Raw genomic sequence first — 21,170 nt, 5'->3', positions numbered from 1 at the left:
AAAAAGTTTACATTGGACAGAGAGAGCTAACTTGAACACTCAACAGTTTCAGGTTGGGCCGCTAGGTGAAACTTGCAGACATATACTCTGTCAGTGCTCCTATGTAACCTATCTCAGACTAAATGATTACTGACTTTTGGACATACCCAGATCTGGAACTCCACGTCGTGAAGTGCCCTAGGCGCCTGCACCATGAATTTTACCTTGACGTATTTGAGTTAAGGGAATATTTTGCCAATGCGCCGCCTGCCTTCAAACCCCAGAAGTTTGTGAGAGCTCAAGACATCAACATGATTTCCGACAAGGACTGCCAGCTCTGTTTCACGGAAGCCAAGGCCAGCCGTGGTGTTGATCAATGCCAAGTCTGCGGCCGTGTTGCGCACCAAAAATGCAAGAACATCTATCGTGCATGTCGAGAAGCCTGCGAAGGAGACACTGGATGCCCCCTGTGCTGCCCAAATTGTCCTTGGAACCCAAGCAACTCTGAGGTGAAGGCCGAATTGGTTCCTATGGAAGTGAAAAAAGAGCCACGGATGCCCAGAGACCAGCCAGCAACCGCTGACGACACCATCTCAAGTGCAACAAGGCAGAAGGTTCGCAAGTTGAAGCAGAACGTTCGCAGGCTCCGATGTCAACTCCGTCGAAAGCCGGCCAATCGTGTTATGTCGTCCCTTCGTTACGAAAGGCTCGCGGGAAAGATTGGGAGAAAGGGTGCAAAGTACAGAAGAAACAAGCTGATCATGGCGGTGAAGAAGACTGTGAAGTCAGAAGATGCGCACACGAAACATGAAGACAAGGCTGCCGTCCTCAAAGAGGAAATGGAATCCCCAGTGAAGATCATCAAGGTCGAGAAAACGAAGAAAGTGAAGTCTGAGCCGGTGGTTATCAGCTTGCTTTGAAATCAGGGCTGCGAGTAGGGGCTGTAGGACACACAGGGGATGTTGAGATTGGCCATTTCATGTTTTTGTCTTGACATCTGCTTACCTGGCAACAGCAGGTCTTCGATCTTCCATGGGAGATGTCTAGTTCAAAGATGGAGGAAAGAAACGTCATGTCGAAGAAGTTAGTTTCTGGTGTTCTGTGATATAATGGTATTCCATATGAAGGCGGGTATCTCATGCTAAGTTTGACGTCTTGCTGTACTGTAATATGTACAAGAACTCTGAATGTTGAGGACTAAATCGATTGTTTCCGATATCCCATCGCTGATATGTGCAATGCACGATGGTACTCGGTGTAACCTCTGAAAAAGGGGGTGTTTCTCATTATGTTTTCATACCACCACCAGCTCAGCCCCTCATCAAACCAAGCAGCGCACCAGCACCAAACGCCGCTCCAATAGTCAAGAAGCTTGACGTGGACAGGAGCGAAATGCCGCTGATACCGTGACCAGAGGTGCAACCGCCCGCCATCCTCGAACCGATGATCATCAGGAAACCACCCAATCCCGCGGCAACAGGCGACACCGCGACCTCGGTGACCTGGCCCAGAGCAGGGTACGCAACCGTCAACAGCTTAGCACCCAACACGCAGCCGCTGACAAACAACAAGTTGTTATACCTCTGCGGCAGCGTCTTGCCCTTGAAGATACCCCAGAACCAGTCGCCCACCTCCTCAAAACTTGTCGAAGTGCCCACCAAGTTCTTCCTGAGCAACAAACTCAGCAGTTGCGCACCAGCAATGCACAATCCACCCACAACAGGCGAGATCTTGGCCTCGGGCCCCACGCTCGTCCACAACGCAGTAGAAACCACCACGCTCGCGCAAATTGCCTCAAACGCCACCAAAACACTCGACCTCGATACACCCAGATTCTCATAGACAGTCTTGGTCAGCTCCTTGCTTTCCTCTCCGTTTCCACTTGCCTTGGCTGCGGCTTCGGCCTTGGCAGCCGCGTTACGCTTGGCGATCCAGGGCCCCACAAAGCCGGTAAAGACAATGCCGCCGATGATGCCGCCTTCGAGAGCGTAGAAACCCGAACGGACGCCGGTGCCGATTTGGGCGAGGACGGTGCCGGGGCAGGCGCCCGAGAGCATCATGCCGGTGCCGAGAAGGATGCCGCCGAGGAGGTTGCCGTCGTAGCGGGAGAAGAGGGAGATGGAGGAGTAGGAGCGTGGGGGGAGGGGGAAGGTGGTGGGGGAGAGGGTTTGGAGGAGGTGGACTAGGGCGCTATATTATGAAGAGCAAGTAGTGTTTGGTTAGCGGAGGTGATTTGGAAAAGATGGGTTGGATGGAAAGGAAGGGAACGTACGCAGAGCTGGCGGCCGCAGTGAGGAAAGCTTGGATCATGTGCCAGTTCTCAAACTTGAGTTGAGAAACGATGACGGAGGGCTGGTAGACGCCCGAGACCGTAAGGGCCGCGCCGAAAGCGGCGCCCGTAACGAGTGTGTTCATGTTGTGTTTTGTTTGTTTCGTGTGTGTATGACACTCAAGTGAGTGTATAAGATGGCTGGCTGGTTGGTCAGAGATTCACAACTTGGTTATTATTTCCAAATATGGCGAAGCAACACTGATGAATGGAGCTTGAACCAACAAGAGAAGAGAACAAAAACTGGAAAGGGAAAAAAAGAAGAAAGGCGCGAGATTTTTCTTATGCACAAACGGACACTAGTCACTCCCGTCATTCAAGGTGGAATAAAGAAGAAGGGCTCCGTATCGGCGTCCATTATAGCGCAAACACTAACAATGCGGGAACTCGGAAAGCGACGATCGGAAGTCCACCCTTTACTTTGCTGGGCCGGGGTGTAGAACTAGGTGCTCGCCGATGAGGGCATTGCGGGCACCACGGACACTACGGGCACTACATACGGGCACTAACAGGGGTGAGCCTGTGCCGGCAATCGCTGTTTTTTCTTTGAAGGCCGGTTTTGTCGATTTCCCTGCGAATCGGGCGCTGGGTCACCGGGCGGGTTCGGTGGGTCACAAGGTGGTTGTGACATTTGGGGCCAGAATTAGGTAATTCTCCTAAGCGGGCCAGGCGGGTGTCGGGGAGACTAACCGAGCCCTAACAGGAGCTAGCAGTTGATTGAGCTGGATTGCAGGGATACTGATAGTGCTCAGTAAGCCTCCGATCGGTCTGGGTCTCGGGACTGGGCACCAAGTGTCGTAGGTCAGTTTACCAGCCGTGTTCCGGTCCTCCCTTGTCTGGTCTGGACTGCCGAACGAGAAGCTTGCCCGAACGTTTGGGCATGGAGTGTTCCCACATCTACACTGTCTTGGGACAGCTTCCTTGAAGTGTTCTTTGATGGTGTCAGTGTGGCTGGCTTGATGCCTTGGAAGGTCACTTGGATTCGACGGCATCCCCCGGGATTTCCCAGATATGTGATAGAAACCACATAGATGCATATCCCTCGTGATATCGCGACGCCAAGATTATGAATAACCAAAGACTGGCTGGCGGGTTTTGCTTCTTCTTCTCGTGGCGCGCACGTGTGAATGGTTGATGGAGATGGTGATTAGAGGAGACTCGGCCAATTGCCGACTCCCTGGGTTTTGAGAGGTTGAGGCTGAGACATACGGACAAAAGGGTAGGAGAACATTGGAATGAGGCGTAAATGGAACGATGGCAACACTTGGGCGCGGTACATAGTGCGGATAATCCGAGGCAAAAATGGAAATGGCAACGGCAAACACCAAATTCACTGAAGGAAACGTCGGGATGGTGGTCGGCGATCTCGGTTGATGTTGTTGAAAGGAGAGAGAAGTTGAAAACCCGGAAACCCTCGACTTTGCCCGCAGTGGTTACCTGCCTTGGTCGGGTCGGCATCCCAGTGGAGCCCGTTCCATTCCGATTCGCTGAGAAATCACAAGTCAAAAATTTCCCCGGGAAAATGTTCTGGACGGCGACGGCGACCCCCCTGTTTCCCGCGTGTCACTTTCAATCCCTGTTTCGCCGCCTAACTGACTTTCGGGAACCTCCACAACGGCAACGACGACAACCAACATCTCCTCTTTCAGACATCGCCGAACAACCCCTTTCCGATCAACAACCCAGTGTTCCTTGACCAACCCCCAATAATGAACGAAGCGAGGATAACCCAAACCCAAAACATTGTCGCCGTCCTCTCTGTCGGGCTACACTAGACTTTGGAATCATGCACAAACACTGCATCCGGGGGCGCGCTCTAGGCGGCGACGGGACGGCGCAATCACAATCAGCCGCATGGACGACCATAGGTTAAACCACCCCGCTCCCCTTGCTCATTGGATAGTTTAACCCTTCCCATCAGTCCATTATGACCTACATGGTCTCTGGCCAGATTCATGACCCTGAAATCACCGGAACCATGGCACGATTTGTACGCATTCGCTCAAAAGTCGCACAAATTTCACGAATCGGTTGGCTCGCCGGGGAAAGAAGGTTGGCGGTGACTTTCTGTGACTTGTTCCTTTTGGGAAAGGGGTGCTTCGTTTCGGGGATCTTGTTTGATGGCGTTTCCGGGGATTTCAAGACGGAGACAACAGGAGTCGGGCACCTCCTCGGGCAATTGGTTGTGACGGCGACCTCTTTTCAAGGCTATTCGGGGACTTGGGTCGGTACGGCGTTACTTCAAATCCTTTTCGGGCACCTCATCTGCGGAGACGGCGACCTGCTGCTTGACTACCGACAATCTAGATGCTGTTCGGGGATCTGGGGAAGGTACAAAGGTACTCGTCGGGGACCTGTTGACGCTCAGGGGCCCCTATTTAGACGGCGACTTCAATGGTCCGACTTCGCGATGCTTTTGAACTGCCCATTCTGTCGTCATCGAAAGCTACATGACGGGTCGAGAGAGTGGTGGCGGCGATGCGATGAGCTTGCTTGGCACTTATTCAGAGATTTGTCAGTCGCGACGAAGTCATTCCCACGACGACGGCGACGACGAGCTAGGCTTGACAACCAAAGGCCAGTGGTGACTGAGCTTCAGGCGAGGTTTGAGCTCGGGCACTCTGATGTGATGGACCAGGCACAAACTGCTCATCAAAGCTTTGACGGTCTGACAGGTCCGGGGAAGACCCATGAGGTTGCGGTAACGTCCGTCAAGGAGGTCACCGACTCGCCGACGAGTTGACCTACCGACGCATCCAAACTTGAATAGGATATATTCGGGCCAGGCACTTTCGACAGCTCCGGGGAAGTCTCATGGCATCAACCTATCACGGGGAGGATCTTTGGTTACCGATGAGGTCGTCAACCAGCATGAACGGATCCACACAAGCTTACAAGAAAGGTGGAATCTCGCGGAGTGCCAATTGGGCTCATGCTAGAGTGGTCCCCGCGGCTACCCCGGACTGGACGGCGTGGATCGTCGAACCGTTACGGGGAAAAGTCCGCGGCGACCTGTTCAATCAGTGCTATAAAACCGCTTTTCCCTCCCTGGTGGACACCTACGTGTTAATCCGGCTGGATAGTGGTCTAGTGGTCCTCGAGTTTTAGATGAACGCCGGCCAATCTATGCTTTATGCCACTAATCATGAGCAAGAGGCAGTCGGCGACCACTTTCTATGCCCTTACATGGTTATCTATGACAAAGGAGATCTCCCTATTCACCGATAGGACGGGATAAGGTACCTACTCTAGACCCATAAACGTCGACAGCGTATATCCTCGCCGAGTGGCACTACGGCTCATGTTGGCCGACAACTAATCATATCGCCCTTGACGGGGTAGCCTGGACGGCGACCTGTTAGGCGAAGTGTCAAGGGACATTGCCATGCCGACCCTGTTTCGTATTTCTCCATGGGAACTAGAGTTCCAGATGAACACCGGAGGTCTACTACATGGCATTCTCGATCTTGTAAACCGATTTACCCGCGTATTACCTCGTGCTGTCAAATATAGGCAAGGTAGTGGTCGGCGACCACTTCAAGTACGTACCCTCTCATCTGGTTATTGTAGTGTATTTCGAAAAGATCCCCGACTCGCCGATGTGTTCGGTGTTCAATACGAGTTCACCCAAGAACGCCGACAGCGTGCATCATCGCCGAGTGTCTAGTCTAGTGGCTCATGCCATGCTGGACTGGTGGACCCCGACGCTACCCCGGATTGGACGATATGGACGGCGACCTCTTGTCAACGGTTTTGTGACCCATTCTTCTGGTTGTGGACTCACACGTGTTGACCCGGTCTATCGAACCAGCCAGAGATGGAAATCGACTGGTTCACGCCACCCATGCGTTGTCGATCCCCTTATGCCGTGTATGATTAGCATGATACAGGTCGGCGACCACTTTGTTGTCGCCCCTTACAGAATTGTCCAATCATTGAAAAGACCCCTTACTGACAAAAGCAGTCAAGGGTATCGGGAATCAGTATAAGCATGCACCGTCCGGCGGATAAACGAAGTCCCCGTCAAAGGACCAGACCTTCAGGGACCGACTTCCGGGAACGTGATGGAGTGGCCAACTACCAAGACCCGTCCCGCCCCGTGCCTCCGAGATCCGGGCCCGACCGCCGTGCATGAAAGTCTATCCGGCCATTGTCCCTGCCGACGGGTTCAGTGACCTAACGGCGATTGACACAAGGTGTTTGTCCGATCGGAAGACTGACATCACAATTGGGGTGAACCTAATTCCAAAACGGTCTTGTTCTCGAATCTGGCCTGGCATGAACGAGCCCCTTACAAGCAAGTCCAGCAGTCGGCGACCACATTCTCGATCATGTATACGCCACCAAAAAAGCCAACAACATCTGACACGAGATCAATGACGTCCGGGGACTGAAAACTGCTACCTCTTGACCCAACCGTCCGTCCTCAAACGTTATAAAGAAACCCGTGCAATAGTTCACCAATCCTCCAAGTCACTCACCAAGAGAATCGATAACCACACAATCACCACACACAGGCAACATCTCCATCCATCACACTCCAACCCACCCACCCACTCATCCATCCAAAAATGTCCTCACCAACTCCTCAAGACCTCGAACCCCTAATCCACCCCCTCTTCGACTCTACAACCTCAACATTCACTTACCTCGTCGCCTGCCCCTCCACCCTCCACGCCGTGGTAATTGACTCCGTCCTCGACTTCGACCCCGCCACCTCCCGTATCTCCACCACCACCGCCGACTCCCTACTCTCTCTCATCCGTTCCCACAACTACAAGACTGTGAAAATCCTCGAAACTCACGTGCACGCCGACCACCTCACTGCTTCCCGTTATCTGCAAACCCAACTGGCTAGTAATGATGCTGAGGAGGAGGAAAAGAAAAACGGGGGAATCAAGCCCGAGATTTGCATAGGCAAAAGGATCGTGCAAGTCCAAGAAAGGTTTGCGGAGAGGTACGGGATTCCCAGGGAAGAATGGGATGGGGTGTTTGACAGGGTGTTTGAGGATGACGAGGAGTTTCGTGTGGGTGACTTGAAAGTCAAGGTGAAGCATTTGCCGGGGCATACGCCGGATCATGTTGGGTATATGGTTGGATGTAAGTTTTTTTTTTTTTTTTTTTAAAAAAATCTTTTTTGGGTGTGTACTTGGATAGGGGTGGTTGATGCTGACCCAAAAACAACAAAAACGGACAGCGAATATCTTCTGCGGCGATTCCCTCTTTGATCCTGAAATTGGGTCCGCGCGGTGCGACTTTCCTGGGGGCAATGCACACGCACTGTAAGTTCCTTTTTTTTTCTCCTCACGATCTTTAATATCAACCACTGACACTACCTCTAAACTAACAAACCCCTTCCCTCCCCACAGATACAACTCAGTCCAAACCCTCTTCTCCCTACCCGCCCAATACAGGATCTACACAGGCCATGACTACCCTTCCGCCGACTCCCGCTCTCCTCAGCCATACACCACCGTAGCTGACCAAAAGCTGCTAAACAAGCACCTGAAAGAGGGAACAACAAAAGACCAGTTCGTCAACTGGAGACAGGAGCGCGACTCGGGACTGGCGGAGCCGAAACTCTTGCACCAGGCGCTACAGGTTAACGTACGGGCGGGGAGGATGCCAAGGGATGGGATGCTGAAGGTGCCTTTGAGGATGCCGGGAGGGTGGAAGTTATGAGACGCTGAAGCTCCGTCTTGGTTGACTACCTGCACGTTTGTAGGTGGTCGAGTCAGAACGAAAGAAACATCTTTGCGCGTCTAGAGGAACGCTCTAAGTGCCGAGAGTCACATGCATGGGACGAGATTTCTGAAACAGTCGGGAAAGTGCTTGTTACATACCGGTGGCGCGCCTGGAGAAGCCTGGCTGTCTTTTAAACTGTAGCTTGTTTCGCTGATGAAGTGTGACAGGAAATGAAAATGCCCAAATACCAAAACCAGCCATGTTATATCCGCTTATTGTCATCCCTTATCCCGTTTCGCGGTTGGTGCTCATGTCGAACTTTCTTCCTTCGGCTCAAATTTATAACATTTTCCGTTTTTCAGGTATTTTATTCTCACTAATTTCGGTTTAAGAGACTCATCCTTCATCTCCTCCTCTTCGCTTGATTCGTAGACCCCTGACAGTGGCGGTCCTTGTGACTCAGTCCACTTTTCCCAACTCTGCTTTTCCTGACACACGGCGCATTTTTTCGCATCAGGCTTGGGATGTCGCAATTGTAAGAAGTCGAGCGTAGGCGTATCCTTTTTGCGACAGTCTTGATGGATCAAGTTTCCACAGCCAAGGCAGGGCTGAGCGCAATTGCCGCCGTTTATCGACCGGAAGCAGTTGACGCAGACCAGCAGTTCGTCTTCTTTGGGGGCATAGATGATCACTTCGGCTTCGCGTGGGATTCTGTCTAGGACTTTGCGCCAGTCTTCATTGGGAGATTTGGCGTTCCGGAGGGCCTGAGCTGGGTAAGAATGGGCGAAAATGCTATCGTATTCCAGTCGAGTGAAGGCATCACGGAAGGGAAGTTCTTTGGGACAATTGAGGATAAAGCGAAGGACATCTGCTCAGCTAAACATGTGAGTGCCAGGTTTTTCTGCGACAGGATGTTCGCTCGCATCTCCGACTTGGTGGGGGGGGACTCACATATAATATGTTCGCAGTAATCGTACATACGTTGGCCCTATAATTGGCACATCTAGTCAGAATGTCTGATCAAAAAGGATAGATCATGGCAGAGACTCACCTGAAAGAAGCGACACATACAACTACAGCCCTTCAAACCAATGCGTACGCCCATTCTACCCTTGCTCTCCGCCGGAGGCCCGAGCCAAAAAAGCGTCAAGCACGATGGATCGGCAATTGTTCCCAATCTTTCGGCGCCCAGCAGAGTATAGTTGTATTTCTTTGCTTCACTCAGGTATTCGTCGTAGTGGTTGTGGTTCTTCATGTGGTGTACCCAACACGAATTCACATCCCGGTAGGGCAGACCGAAGTGTTTCATCAGGTCATTCAGAAGTTCGACCGAATCTTTTGGTATATCCTCCTCGACATGAAGTTCAATGTCGAGCATCCTGCACACCGCCCTGAGTCCGCACAGCGCCTCCACGGACCAATCTTCGGTGTCATCCAATGGATGCCAGTCGGGGGGGGATGAACGCTCCTTGAACGGCATGGCTTCTTTGGGCTCGCGAGGAGAACGAGGCGATGCGTAAAATCAGTTTCTGATAAGCGAAGTCGGGCAAGAATGGTCGAAATATTGTCGTTGATGTCAAGACTGTGGAGAGGACGTGATCGAGAGAAAGGTTTTGATGCTCAGGCGACCAAAAATAAAGAATGAATGGCTTTACAGATGTTGAGCGGTAAACCGGGAACAAAAACGGTGGCGAAGAATAACAGATAGTGGAAGAAGACAGATGGCGCAAAACTGGCCAGGATCAGGAAGACTTCATATAGAAGCCAAACGCCTGCCGCATCGTACCTGCTATTCCCTCCAAGTGCCAACATAAACGGCGGGAAGACTCACACCGGTACCACAACACATCGGATACCTTCCTATTTTGTTTTTGTCTGACCATTTCGCTTGCGTTTGGCCGACTGCAAGGCACCCGCCCAGGAGGCCCCGAACAAGGAAAGTGTTGGTTCATCAAACCAACACCCGTTCCCGAATAGATTCCATTCTGCACCCCTTTGCACATTCCTCCCCCATTTGTATTTGCACATAAATGATGAAAACGCCAAAGGCAGCCCACCAGGTCTCCCTCAGAGCTTGATCCACAAAAACAAACGATGCAGTGACCACCAGTTTGAAACCCTCAGTCCCGGTAAAGATCGAAGAAGCAAACCTCACCAATACGACCACAAGCCGCACCACTTCCCAGACACTCGGCGATAATTCAATCACTGCGCAACTTTCCAAAGTCCAACGAACTTGCAACTTCCAATAAATCAAATTTATCCACTAGCAACAATCCACGTCATGCACCCTTCCGTTGTAACCGCGATAATCGGGTACATACCCAAACCCCTAACCCCAATCTCTCTCCCTTCCGAACATCAATATTTACCACCAACCACACTCCTGTAATCAACCCTTCAGCCGAGCCGCATCTCCAACATATGATAACCATCATCACAAATAAGGGCGTGTGGCTCAGTTGGTAGAGCGTTCGCTTAGCATACTCACCTGTATGCGAAAGGTCCTGGGTTCGATTCCCAGCTCGTCCAAATGGGAGGTGTTCTGGTGAGATGGGTCTTCTTTTCGTTCTTTTTTCCTTTCGCATTTTTCTTTCCTTTTTTTTGTTGGTGTCCTATTTTCATATTATATGTAAGTTGTCAGAATACATCGTTCGTGCGTCCTCCTTTTGCTCGATGATTATAGACATTGGAAGATATCGCTCCTTTTTCTCAATGCTTTCAATGCTCTACTGAGACTAGGTATGATCAGTTATAACCTCCTCACATCATTCTCCCCAGCGCCAGAAATGTTCACAACTTACTCTTGTCCTGGTCCTCCTTCGCATCAATCAAAACCACCAACTTGCCAAACTGCTTACCCTCCCTCATCTCGTCAAACAACTCATCAATCCCCTCCAAATTATCCAGTCCCTTCACCACCTTGCTCACCACCGGCCTGATCCCCTTCTCTCTCACAAACGCCACCATGTCCTCGAACTCCTTCCTACTCCCCATCGTCGACCCCTTCAACTCCACATTCTTCAGCACCGCCTGCATCAACCAGTCCATCTTAGGCGAAACCGTCATGCCATAACTACTGATCACTCCTCCCGACTTCAAAAGCTTGACACTCCTCGCCACCACATCCCCACCAGCACCATCCACCACCGCATCCAAATACGGCCTGTCCTTCGGCAACTGTTTCATCAACTGCTTATCCCAATCCTTTTCCTTGTAAATGACGCCCCCCTTGGCTCCCATCTTCTTCGCCTTTTCGATTTTCTCCGCGTTACCCGACGTCACAAAGACATTACACCCCATGGCCACCGCGAACTGCAACATCTGCAAAGCCACACCACCCCCAATCCCCGTCACGAGAATATTCTGCCCCGGTTTCGCCTGCGCCTTGGTCACCAACGCCCTCCACCCCGTTAGTCCAACGAGCGGCAGCGCGGCTCCCTCTGCAGCGCTCAAATGCTCTGGCGCGGGTACTGCCTCCACCTCGGGAACAACAATGTACTCCTGCCCCGTGCCGGCGTCGGTCAACTGAGATGAGCCAATGACTGTCCAGGGCTGGTTGGGGTCGTCGGGCCCGTCGGGGGAGGAAATCCATCCGCGGCTGGGGGTGATGAGGACGGGTTTGCCGATGAGCTGAGAAGCAGCAGGGGAGACGGAGGGGCCAGTGGACTCGACGACGCCGTAGCCATCGGCGAGAAAAGGTTGCTCGAAGGAGATGCCGGGGTAGAGGTGTTGGCGGATGAAGAGGTCGCGGTGGTTGAGGGCGCAGGACCGGAGGCGGATGAGAAGCTCGCCGGGACCGGGGGTCGGTTTGGGGATGGTGTTTAGTTGGAGGCTAGAGGGGGAGGCCGAGGGTTAGTGATGCGGGGAGAATGGTGGGAGTGAGTTGGTTGGTGGTAATGGGGATATGTATGGGGGAAAAGAAAGGTGAGGTGAATGTAAGAGGGAGAAACAAAACACTTACGGGTAGTAAACCTGGCCGGGTTTACCGTCGATTTTCTTGACGGTGAGTTGGAGAGGCATCTTGGTGTTGTGTTATTTATTGTTTGTTGGGGAGACCAATTCACTGGATGAGTGTCAAGGTAACTTTAAGAAGTGAAAGAAGGAAAGGGGCATCAAGTCTGAATCAGTTGCGACATCGAAAAGATTTGTTATGAATTGGACCCGGGGAAAGGGGTGTTGTCACTCTGTCATTGAGCCTCTCCCCCGAACCCTGCCACCGACCAATGGCCGCCCCCACTCTCCCCCGCATTCGTTGCCGGATCCCGCTCCAATGATGCAACTGCCTCGGCTCGCGTTGTGATGCCCCTGGTTTGCGATCCGCCGGGGTGGAGCAGCCCGGTTGTGGTGCGGATCTGCCACATCGGGCTTTATTCGCGATCGTCATCGGGTTTTGTTTCGGCCTTGGTTTTCGAAATGTCGACAGATTCAAGAACCATCATCTTTTCTAGACGAATAATGTTTTTCGATAACACATTTGACAAAGGCTTTGGTGAAATTTAGCAACCAGATCACCCTTGGATCCCGAAGCAGAAGAAATCTCAATCGTCTGCTGAAGTATGGGTATCATGGGATTCCAGGATCCTTTCTCTTTCTCTTCATCACCTTCCTCAACTCCATTTCCACCTCCACTGCTCCCATTTTTTGGATTGCGCCAATCGTACCAGCTCAGTCGCTCGTCTTCCTCTTCTTGGCCTTCTTGTCCGTCAACTCCTCGGGCGGCACATACTCCTTCTCGCGCTCGCGCTTCTTCTCCTCCTTCTTCTGCTTGGCCTTCTCTGCGCGCTCCTGCTCCGCCACCCGCTGCTTGGCCTCCTTGCCGAGGAAGTACTCGCCGGACTCGATCTGGAGATCCACCTTGCTCTTCTCGGGCGCAGGGGGGAAGGGTGTGTAGTTCTTCTTGGTCTTGTCGTTGACGACGTGGGGGACACGGCGCTTGGAAAGCGTGCGCTTCTTGAAGTTGGGGAGGTAACGGGACCAGTCTTCGTGGGCGAGGGCGGGGTCCTTTGCGAGTTCGCGCTTGATCCTGTTTTCTTTTGTTAGTTACTGTTGTTAGGCGTCGCAAGTAGGGCATGCAAGGCGCAAAACTTACATCAACTCCTTGATCATGTAAATTGGGTGAACGTTGTTCATGGTGTCCTCAACAACCCTCCTGACCTCCTTCAGACCCTTGAAAGGACCCATTACCGACACTGTGTTTCCGTGCACGAGGATATATGTTTGTGTGAGAAGCTCGAGAGCCTTGAGTGTTGTGCCGTTCTGTCCGAGAATTCTTTGGCGCCTCTTAACGAAACGTTCCTTGTTCCGTACCATGCTGCGAATCTTGATGATGTCGCAGGCCATGCCATCTTCGAGAATCTTGATCGCCTGGGGGGCTGGTACTGAACGGGCAAGCAGCTTGATGAGATCGCGGGCGTTGAGGATAGCTGCCGGGTCATATGTCTGGACGTGAGTAAGCAAAGAGTGGTGACTAGGGGGTAACAAACGCATCCACCGTACCTTTCTTGTCGTCTTCACTGTCATGGAACCCTCCACCAAATCGAGAACTGCGGTGATGCCGTGCTTGTCGAGGGCCTTGGTGATGAGAGGCCACGAGTCTCGTAGATAACGCTCGCGGTACTTGGGGAATAGGGTCATAAACGAAGACTCCTCGAGGAAGGGGCCGGAGGATTCGTCCTTGGTGAAAGGGTCGACCTTCCACTTGTCGATGTCGTCCGTATCCCACGGCTTCTCCTTCTTGTGTGTGGACGGCATTTTGGCTGTATGTGTTTCTCTGGGCTCTTGTGGGTTGTTGATGTTTCTGGATAATCAGAGGTCTCGATCGAGGTTGTGCGACAGGTCACGATATCAGGGCGGGCGACTTGGGTCTGGTGGTTGGATTTGATAAATGGCTTGTTGAAGGGATTCGATGGCAAGATGGCCAGCCCGAATCGCGCTGCATGGATGGAAATTTTTGGAACGCAAGCCTGCCGCAGCTGGCAAGAGTGGGGGCTCGGCGCTTTCTGCAGGTAGAGTTCCGGCTGCAGAAGCGCGACAGGATCAGCGGCCAGCTGGCAGATACAGGGGCAGCTCCTTATCAGATAACTGGAACTTCCACTTGCATGGAAGTTGTAACTTTTGGAAACTGGTATTTTCATTGAGGACGACAACAGCATAAAAAAGGAGCAAAAATTAGAAAATGACCAGATTCAGTTATTTCAAATCTCAGCGAGGTGGAAGTCTGGTTCTGTAATCATTGTCCTGCTGTACTTCGCAACGAGTCTATCCAAGTACTCTTGGCCATCTGCTCCTTTCAGCTGTTTTTTCTTTCCCCAGGTTGTTGATGTTATCTTATCTGCATACTAGCTTATCATGACAGGGGCTTGCACGGCACGGAACACCAACAAGAAATCACATGTGCTGGCGACATCCAAAGGTCTTGATATGCCATGGTGGGATTGGCGACAAGAGCGTTTTGACTTGCTGGGGTTTCAACGTGATTTGTATACTCCCAGCAGGGCCATTGTTGAGACACCTGTACCGTCAGCAAAACCTCACCAAGGTGTTCAAGATACGCTGAAGTGATTGATGGTGAAGCATCGAATCCCGCCCGAGACAAAGTTGACAAAACAGCGGCAGTTTTCAGGTTCGCCGTGATAAAGTCGCGGTAAAGGGATAACATTCGTCGTTGGTTTTCCAGCTGAAGAACCAAGAAATCATCCCAGGTTCGCCCAATAAGAACCTGCAAAGATCTGACGACCCTGGCGCGCTGTGGTCATCATGATCGGGCAAGCACAATCTGCACTGTGGTACGCCACGGATTACAGCATTCCGTGCACGAGGTTTCGAAGTCCATCAACCTTCCCCATCAGAAAGGGGTAGGTTCGGTTTTGTGTCGCCAAGATTGAGGACTCCTTCCTTGCAACATCTTCCCCTTCTTTTTCTTCTTCGGCCCCGCGACATTCTACACTATCATACCCTCTTCGATTTTCCCTTCTTATCCCTGGCGTCGGTCTTTATCCCGAACCCCAAGACTCTCAGGTATCGCTGCTTCTTGTGACCTTTGCGAAGATCGACGGCAATTCTCGGTGTCTATCCTTGAGAAGAAGAGAAAAGGAAAAGAAACAAATCGAATTCTATCATAAGCACGGACGTCATTTCTAAGGACGTTGACCTCGACCACCACACACCCGCACCTCCCTCCGCCTGCGCAGTCTCGATCCCGAAGTTGGCAATCCCGGTCACGGGCCCACGGTCTCGCTCGCATCCACCACGAGTGGGTCAATTGGCACCGACGCCGCCTTCAACCGCCGTGAAAGTCAAGCTGGCTTCGACTCGATCTCCGGGCCTTCTTCCCCTTATTCATCCGCAATATCCAACATCATTTACACCACCCACCGACTTGGAGCTGCCTCCGGTTCAAGCCGTCATAATGGAGGATCCCACGACGCAACAGCAGCCCGCGGCGGCATCGCCATCCTTGCCAGCGCCGACCACACTTGAACCCGAACCCATATCCCGACCGAGCTCGACGTCGACCCAGGCCTCGGCGCCTCAAAACATGTCGCATATGTTGCCCGGTATCGCATCCATTGCCACTACCACCACGAACAACAACAACAATAACAACAACAATAACAACAACAACAACAACAACAACAACAACAATACGCCGGCGACAGTCACATCACCACAGCCTAGGTTAGTTTTCAGTCAATTGGGTTCACAGATGAAGAGGAAGAAGCAGTGGTACAAGGCGCATTAGCATTGGTGGCTCTGCTTGACACGTAACCGCGATGCGCCAACTTTTGCTGACATTGCAATGGATGGCAGACCTATGACCATGGCCGCTCCTCCCATGATTCCTCCAGGCACCTCTCCAGCTGCTAGCTCGCATCCAGGTCCAGGAGGCAACTTGGTAAGTCTACTCCATATTGGTGTTGTTGTATCTGTCCCCCTTATCGCGTATCGCATTATCCCAGTCGCGTCTTGCGACACAATCGGGCGGTTGGCAATGGATCAACGTCACGAAAAGCCAAGGCCACGGGTTTGCTGAGAATGGCAACGATTGCCATTGGCCAAAAAGCCCGGTTTTGGTGGAATTTTAGCTGCTTATCTAAGCCCCTCCATGGCCCGACCGGGTTGTTATCGCAACAGCCCACTTCTTTGGTGGTAACTTACTGGGCTGCAGCGCCCCAAACCTGGAAGCGGCCCCGTCAAAAAATTTCCTTATCATTTCCGTGCTTCGTTCTTATCAACATCCCTCCACGTTCTATCTCATTCACCAGCAGCTTCCACTTCCCGCATTTATTTATCAAGGTTGGCTTATCGCCAGCATCTAATCGGCCTTCTATCTCTCCCTCTCCATACCATTGAGGTTCCCATCTCTTATCCGACAGCGCAGCTGCACCACCACCATCACCACCACCAACAACTGCAGCAAACATGGCGACAATGGCTAACCATGATCGCGAAACCACACAGCCCACGTGCCAGAACTGCGCGACCTCGACAACCCCGCTATGGCGCCGCGACGAGATGGGCCAGGTCCTCTGCAATGCCTGTGGTCTCTTCCTCAAGCTGCATGGCCGTCCACGTCCAATCTCCCTAAAGACCGATGTCATCAAGAGTCGCAACCGCGTCAAGACCATGCGTCCTGACTTGGCCAAGCAGAAAAAGGCAAGCCGTCCATATATGTCTGACCTTGGCAAACTTCATTCGGCAAACTAACTGTGTGTGCCCAGCAACAGCAGCAACAACAGCAACAGCAGCAGAACCTAGCTGCCACCGCCGACATGAACGGCGGAGTAGGCATGATGGATCCCAACAACCCTGCCGCTGCTGCCCGAAGAGCATCCCAGAAGTCCATCAATGGCCACCCCGTCGACGATAACTCGCCCGTTTCGCGTACCGGCACCCCCAACGTATACAATCCGCACATTCCCATTGATCACAGCCTAGAGTACCAATTTCAAGCCCAACAGATTCCCGGATTCGGCGTCCCGACTGCCTCTCCCGGCCGAGCCCCATCGCCCATGAATGGCGAGCACATGCCACAAACCCACGAGCAGCTCCTCGCCGCCAATGCCAGCCTGAAGACCCGAGTCAGCGAGTTGGAGGTCATCCAAGAGCTCTACCGCGGTCGCCTTCACCAACTCGAAACGGAAGAGAATATTCGACAAGCTTCAGAGCCCGGCAAGCTTGAAGCCCAGCTTCGCGCCCAGATCGATGCCATGGGCGAAGCTCACCAGCAGCTGCAGAAGGAACTGGAGGAAAGTCACAGGAGGGAGAATATGCTCAAGAGGCGCCTTGATGAGCTCGAGGTTGAGCTCAAGGACGTCAAGGATGCTCTCGAATCTCAGGATAATGGACGCCACAAGAAGATCCGCCTGGACGAAAACGTCAAGACCGAGCCCTATGCAGAAGTTGTTGAGCCACAGCAGCCGGAACAGCAGCAGCCAGCACCTGCAGAACAGCCAATTCCTACCCCTATGGCCATCGACGAAGCCGCCCCTGCCCCTGCGCCAGCACCCGAGGCAGCACCTGAGCAGGCCCCGGCACCCGCGCCCGAACCCGTCCAAGAACAAGTGGAAGCCCAGGAGTCAGAGCCTGCGCCCGTTAGCGAGCCCACTGAGGCTCCAGCCCCAGCCCCAGCCCCAGAAGCCGATTCTGTTGTTCCCGAGCCGACCCCCGCCGCGCCGGAGTCTGCTCCCACCGAGGAGCCTGCCGCACCAGAGACTGAGGCCTCTGAGCCTCCCACCACCGCCCCCGCGGAAGAAGCTCCCAAGGCGGAGTCATAGTGTTCCTGCCGCCAGTGCTCTGCTTTTTTTCCTGGTGTATCAATGGATACTACTGCCTAAGAGTCTCCTGTAACATACTTGGCTTTGGATGGATGGATGGATGGACGGATGGATGGAAAGCGTGTCGTGTTAATGATTTTTATTCTATCACCTGAGTGCTTGACTGGCGTTGTCGACAATGACTGGATTGAACTATCAAAAGTTGATGTGGTCAGCTAAAAAGAGGAATCGGGATGGTCATGCTCGGACAAAGATGGCTTGGTTGGGATTGCCTTGATTGATTGTTGATTACGCCAATGATTACCACTTGGTTTGGCTGGTTAGTCAAGTCTGACGGGGTTAGGGAGCTACGGAGCCATTTTTTTTTCTGACGATGAATGGGTTTATTGAAAATTTTCCTTGTTTAAACAATTTTCATTCTAGTCTGATGTTTCTCTTTAATATACCTCTTTCCGGCCTATCGCGGTGGCAGGATGAGGTTGCCTTTTATGGTATTTCGACCTTTGTTGTCGTTTTGCGTGGTGTTTACCGTGGGTGGCGCTTCCCAAAGGGGTCAGGAACGAATGATGAAAAAAACGTATTTCACCGATAAAAGGGACATGGTTAAAGGGAAGCTGCAAAGTTACTTACCTATGTTGGCGTCACTTTACTTTGACTTTGGTTGTTCCGGCTCTACGGACGATACTGAAAAGGAATGGAAAAGGAAGGTTGACTTCAAACAATTCCATAAACAAGGCCATAAGGGACAGGAGGTTCGCAGAAAAAAACCAAAGGGCAATGGACAAAGACTGAGAGGCAATGGTTTGATAGACAATTCCAAGCAAAGGTCAAGTGTGACACTTTTTCCTCAGAAAGAATTGCATCATTTGGAGTGAAGTAACTCACGCTTGACATCCCTGGGGTCCAGCTGAACGGAAAGATTAGTAGCGCTGCAACCGTTTTCTCTCCGGCCATTTCTGCCATTATTACTTACTAGGTACCCTTATTTTACCTCCAATCTTTCCTTGTCCTCTTATCTAGACATGGAAGCTTCCATTTGTAAGTTGGGGAAGTAGCATTCTTGTTTGAATATATCGATTACGTCGAGTTCAACAACCCCCAATGTTTCTGCCGACATATCAAGTCATTGCAAGATGTCTTTATTTCGTATTACGAATGATCACATTGACGACGACGTCCTAAGAAAAACCTTTTTGCCAGCTGATCGAAGGTATGAACAGTCGTTCCTCATGTTCAAAACGTAGTAGTAGCAAAGGGTGCAATGGGAATAAGAAGCCGTATATTTGAATCTCCATGTCCTTTTCTGCAGTCGCAAACTCGATAACGACCATCTCTTCCCACGCGTACTGGTGATAGAAACCATACACGATACCATACCGAAAACCGAACTCCGTCATGAGCTTACAGGTAAAAACGTCCTTCAGATACCTTCCACTTCCGCTCTTGCTTTACTTTCTCCTTTTGTGCTCGCTTCTCCCTCCTCTTCTCCTTGCACCTTCCAAGGCGTCATTCTCGAGTGCAAGTGCGAGGTGGAATCCTAGTAACCTGGGTTCGGAAAGAACGGGGGGCCGTATTCGTGAGAGTATAAGTCATAGCTTGTTCTTGTTTGTGGTCTTGTCCTTGTGGCTGTTTTTGTAGCTCTCCTCCTTGGTCTTCTTGTCCCGCACACTCCCTGCCCTTGAACCCTCCCACACTGGAAACATTGAAGATACCAGGTGAAGGGACGTTTCTACCAACTTTTGTTCGCGCTCGTCGCCAGTAGAATAGGAATCAATCGGACTCAGGGATAACGCTCAGGACAGAAGCAGAAGAGGGGACCCTTGAGATGGCGGCGGCCTCTACACTATGTCGTTCTTTGCTCGGATGTACTCCTCGGTAACGACTGCCGCACGACGTAATGGCGATACCTGTATCTGGGACTGGTCGCTGTGCGGCTTCGCAATATTACTACGCTCCTTATTCTCGGTGTCATTCGGGGTTTCCCCGTGTTGGGCGTTGTGGAAGCTTTTGTGGGCTGTTGGGACTCTACCTCGGTAGCGGTAGCAGAACGGTCGTCAGGTTGAAGATCTTGCTCTTCTGGCGCGTCTTCTACGATGGTACCTCTAGGCGTGAGCCGGGAGTGGGAATGTGAAGGACGCGGATCATTCTCAGGCGTGATCTGGCGATCCTTTGTTAGTAACTGCTAGTACCTATCGTCCTAGTAGCCATGGAAGTTGTTGGCGGGGTCTGGTTACTAGTCTAACAGTTTCCGGGCTCGTACTACTGTTGCATGCCCTTGCAGGGCCCTTGGGGGGTTTTCCCTGATACTGAAACTGGTCACTCGAAGCTAGTTGTACCTTCTTTTGCTTCTTTCGTAGCTTGTTTTTCTCCCGTGGCTCCATGGTGCTGGCGTTGTGCCCCGATCGAGACCGGAATGGTATGGGAAGACCACAGAACATGACGGATGATCGTCGGTGAAGTAGGTCGTGGCAGTTGGTGCTTGTAGGAAATCATCCGTTACGGGAAGAAGATTGTCGAAAGGTGGATGACGGGGGAGTGACACTGCAGTTCAAGTTATATATCATCCATAACGTGGTGAGACCAATGCTATGTGGTCCGTAGACTCACCTTCGTAAAAAAGAGAAACGCATCATTGAGGCCAAAGAGGGGGAAAAACAAGGCAAAGGTAGAAGATACGGGCCTTTCAGAATATTGAGGCGTGCAGGACTTTTGTTGCATATTATACATGTAAGTCCGCAGCAGCATGAGCAATGCCAGCAAGACAGGACTAACACACCTTGGTGAGAATGCAGCGGCAATGTATTTATATGCCTCTGTTGCTACTCTCGGAGATGATTTCGCAGACATCAAAGGCTCCTTTATGACTCCTCCGGGATTATATATTTTAGTTCTTAGCACTAAAGGATATTGAAGGGCGGTTTCGAAACCTGGGAAACACTCAAGCACTGCATCAGCCCTTCTCTGTATGGAACACTTATTGCGAGGTAGATAATTTCATTAAGTCCCTTAAGAACACATGAAGTGTAAATTGAAGGATAGGGAATGACTTTAAGTCCCTAACCGACAGATATCATGTTGACCTTCCCATGACCCTATTACTTAGGCTCGGACATTCAACTTGGGCCTTCATGGCACGAATGGACCGCGAAAACCAGAACAAAGACCAGATCTCGTGCCAAAGTAATTCACTCCTCATGTCAAGCAAGTCATCTATAACCAACTCGTACCAAGCCGACATCAACACTCAGAGAGAGAGAGGCCAAGCCAAAACACCCTATATGAGACATTGTTTTACGTACAATAAGCACATATGGCCATAGATAGTGGAAAACTCAGGAGCCTGTCCGCTCTCCTATAGATAAGCCATCATTTGGAAGATTATATCTGGGGGATTTTTT

The 21,170-nt window shown here is 51.7% G+C and overlaps 8 protein-coding genes across 8 annotated transcripts; 3 read left to right on the top strand and 5 right to left on the bottom strand.

Moving 5' to 3' along the window:
- Window positions 1-290: 290 nt before the first annotated feature.
- Window positions 291-899, top strand: NEUTE1DRAFT_99948 (uncharacterized protein; the record flags this gene model as incomplete). Its single annotated transcript, XM_009851694.1, has 1 exon — window positions 291-899. The coding sequence occupies one exon, from the start codon at window positions 291-293 to the stop codon at window positions 897-899; it is 609 nt and encodes a 202-aa protein (XP_009849996.1).
- Window positions 900-1,289: 390 nt separating this feature from the next.
- On the bottom strand, window positions 1,290-2,394 carry NEUTE1DRAFT_38602 (uncharacterized protein; the record flags this gene model as incomplete). Its single annotated transcript, XM_009850458.1, has 3 exons — window positions 1,290-1,883; window positions 1,923-2,169; window positions 2,252-2,394. 3 exons carry the CDS (start codon window positions 2,392-2,394, stop codon window positions 1,290-1,292), a joined length of 984 nt encoding a protein of 327 aa, XP_009848760.1.
- A 4,485-nt stretch (window positions 2,395-6,879) lies between these two features.
- Window positions 6,880-8,084, top strand: NEUTE1DRAFT_145723 (uncharacterized protein; the record flags this gene model as incomplete). The annotated part of the gene is made up of 3 exons (XM_009851693.1): window positions 6,880-7,408; window positions 7,506-7,590; window positions 7,678-8,084. The coding sequence occupies 3 exons, from the start codon at window positions 6,880-6,882 to the stop codon at window positions 7,988-7,990; spliced, it is 927 nt and encodes a 308-aa protein (XP_009849995.1).
- A 217-nt stretch (window positions 8,085-8,301) lies between these two features.
- On the bottom strand, window positions 8,302-9,473 carry NEUTE1DRAFT_99945 (uncharacterized protein; the record flags this gene model as incomplete). The annotated part of the gene is made up of 4 exons (XM_009851692.1): window positions 8,302-8,861; window positions 8,945-8,981; window positions 9,045-9,074; window positions 9,258-9,473. The coding sequence occupies 4 exons, from the start codon at window positions 9,471-9,473 to the stop codon at window positions 8,302-8,304; spliced, it is 843 nt and encodes a 280-aa protein (XP_009849994.1).
- A 1,241-nt stretch (window positions 9,474-10,714) lies between these two features.
- Window positions 10,715-12,016, bottom strand: NEUTE1DRAFT_99944 (uncharacterized protein; the record flags this gene model as incomplete). Its single annotated transcript, XM_009851691.1, has 3 exons — window positions 10,715-10,731; window positions 10,798-11,828; window positions 11,958-12,016. 3 exons carry the CDS (start codon window positions 12,014-12,016, stop codon window positions 10,715-10,717), a joined length of 1,107 nt encoding a protein of 368 aa, XP_009849993.1.
- Window positions 12,017-12,576: 560 nt separating this feature from the next.
- NEUTE1DRAFT_61524 (ribosomal RNA assembly protein mis3) lies at window positions 12,577-13,747 on the bottom strand (the record flags this gene model as incomplete). Its single annotated transcript, XM_009851690.1, has 3 exons — window positions 12,577-13,019; window positions 13,086-13,435; window positions 13,493-13,747. 3 exons carry the CDS (start codon window positions 13,745-13,747, stop codon window positions 12,662-12,664), a joined length of 963 nt encoding a protein of 320 aa, XP_009849992.1.
- Window positions 13,748-15,404: 1,657 nt separating this feature from the next.
- NEUTE1DRAFT_145720 (uncharacterized protein) lies at window positions 15,405-17,772 on the top strand (the record flags this gene model as incomplete). The annotated part of the gene is made up of 4 exons (XM_009851689.1): window positions 15,405-15,673; window positions 15,806-15,890; window positions 16,457-16,612; window positions 16,717-17,772. 4 exons carry the CDS (start codon window positions 15,405-15,407, stop codon window positions 17,770-17,772), a joined length of 1,566 nt encoding a protein of 521 aa, XP_009849991.1.
- Window positions 17,773-19,610: 1,838 nt separating this feature from the next.
- On the bottom strand, window positions 19,611-20,380 carry NEUTE1DRAFT_121528 (uncharacterized protein; the record flags this gene model as incomplete). Its single annotated transcript, XM_009851688.1, has 3 exons — window positions 19,611-19,615; window positions 19,664-19,801; window positions 20,033-20,380. The coding sequence occupies 3 exons, from the start codon at window positions 20,208-20,210 to the stop codon at window positions 19,611-19,613; spliced, it is 321 nt and encodes a 106-aa protein (XP_009849990.1).
- Window positions 20,381-21,170: the final 790 nt, after the last annotated feature.

Source organism: Neurospora tetrasperma (assembly GCF_000213175.1).
Source record: "Neurospora tetrasperma FGSC 2508 unplaced genomic scaffold NEUTE1scaffold_2, whole genome shotgun sequence".
Taxonomy (NCBI): domain Eukaryota; kingdom Fungi; phylum Ascomycota; class Sordariomycetes; order Sordariales; family Sordariaceae; genus Neurospora; species Neurospora tetrasperma.
The sequence above is the reverse complement of the archived record's forward strand: the minus strand, read 5'-3'. Positions and strand labels throughout refer to the sequence as shown.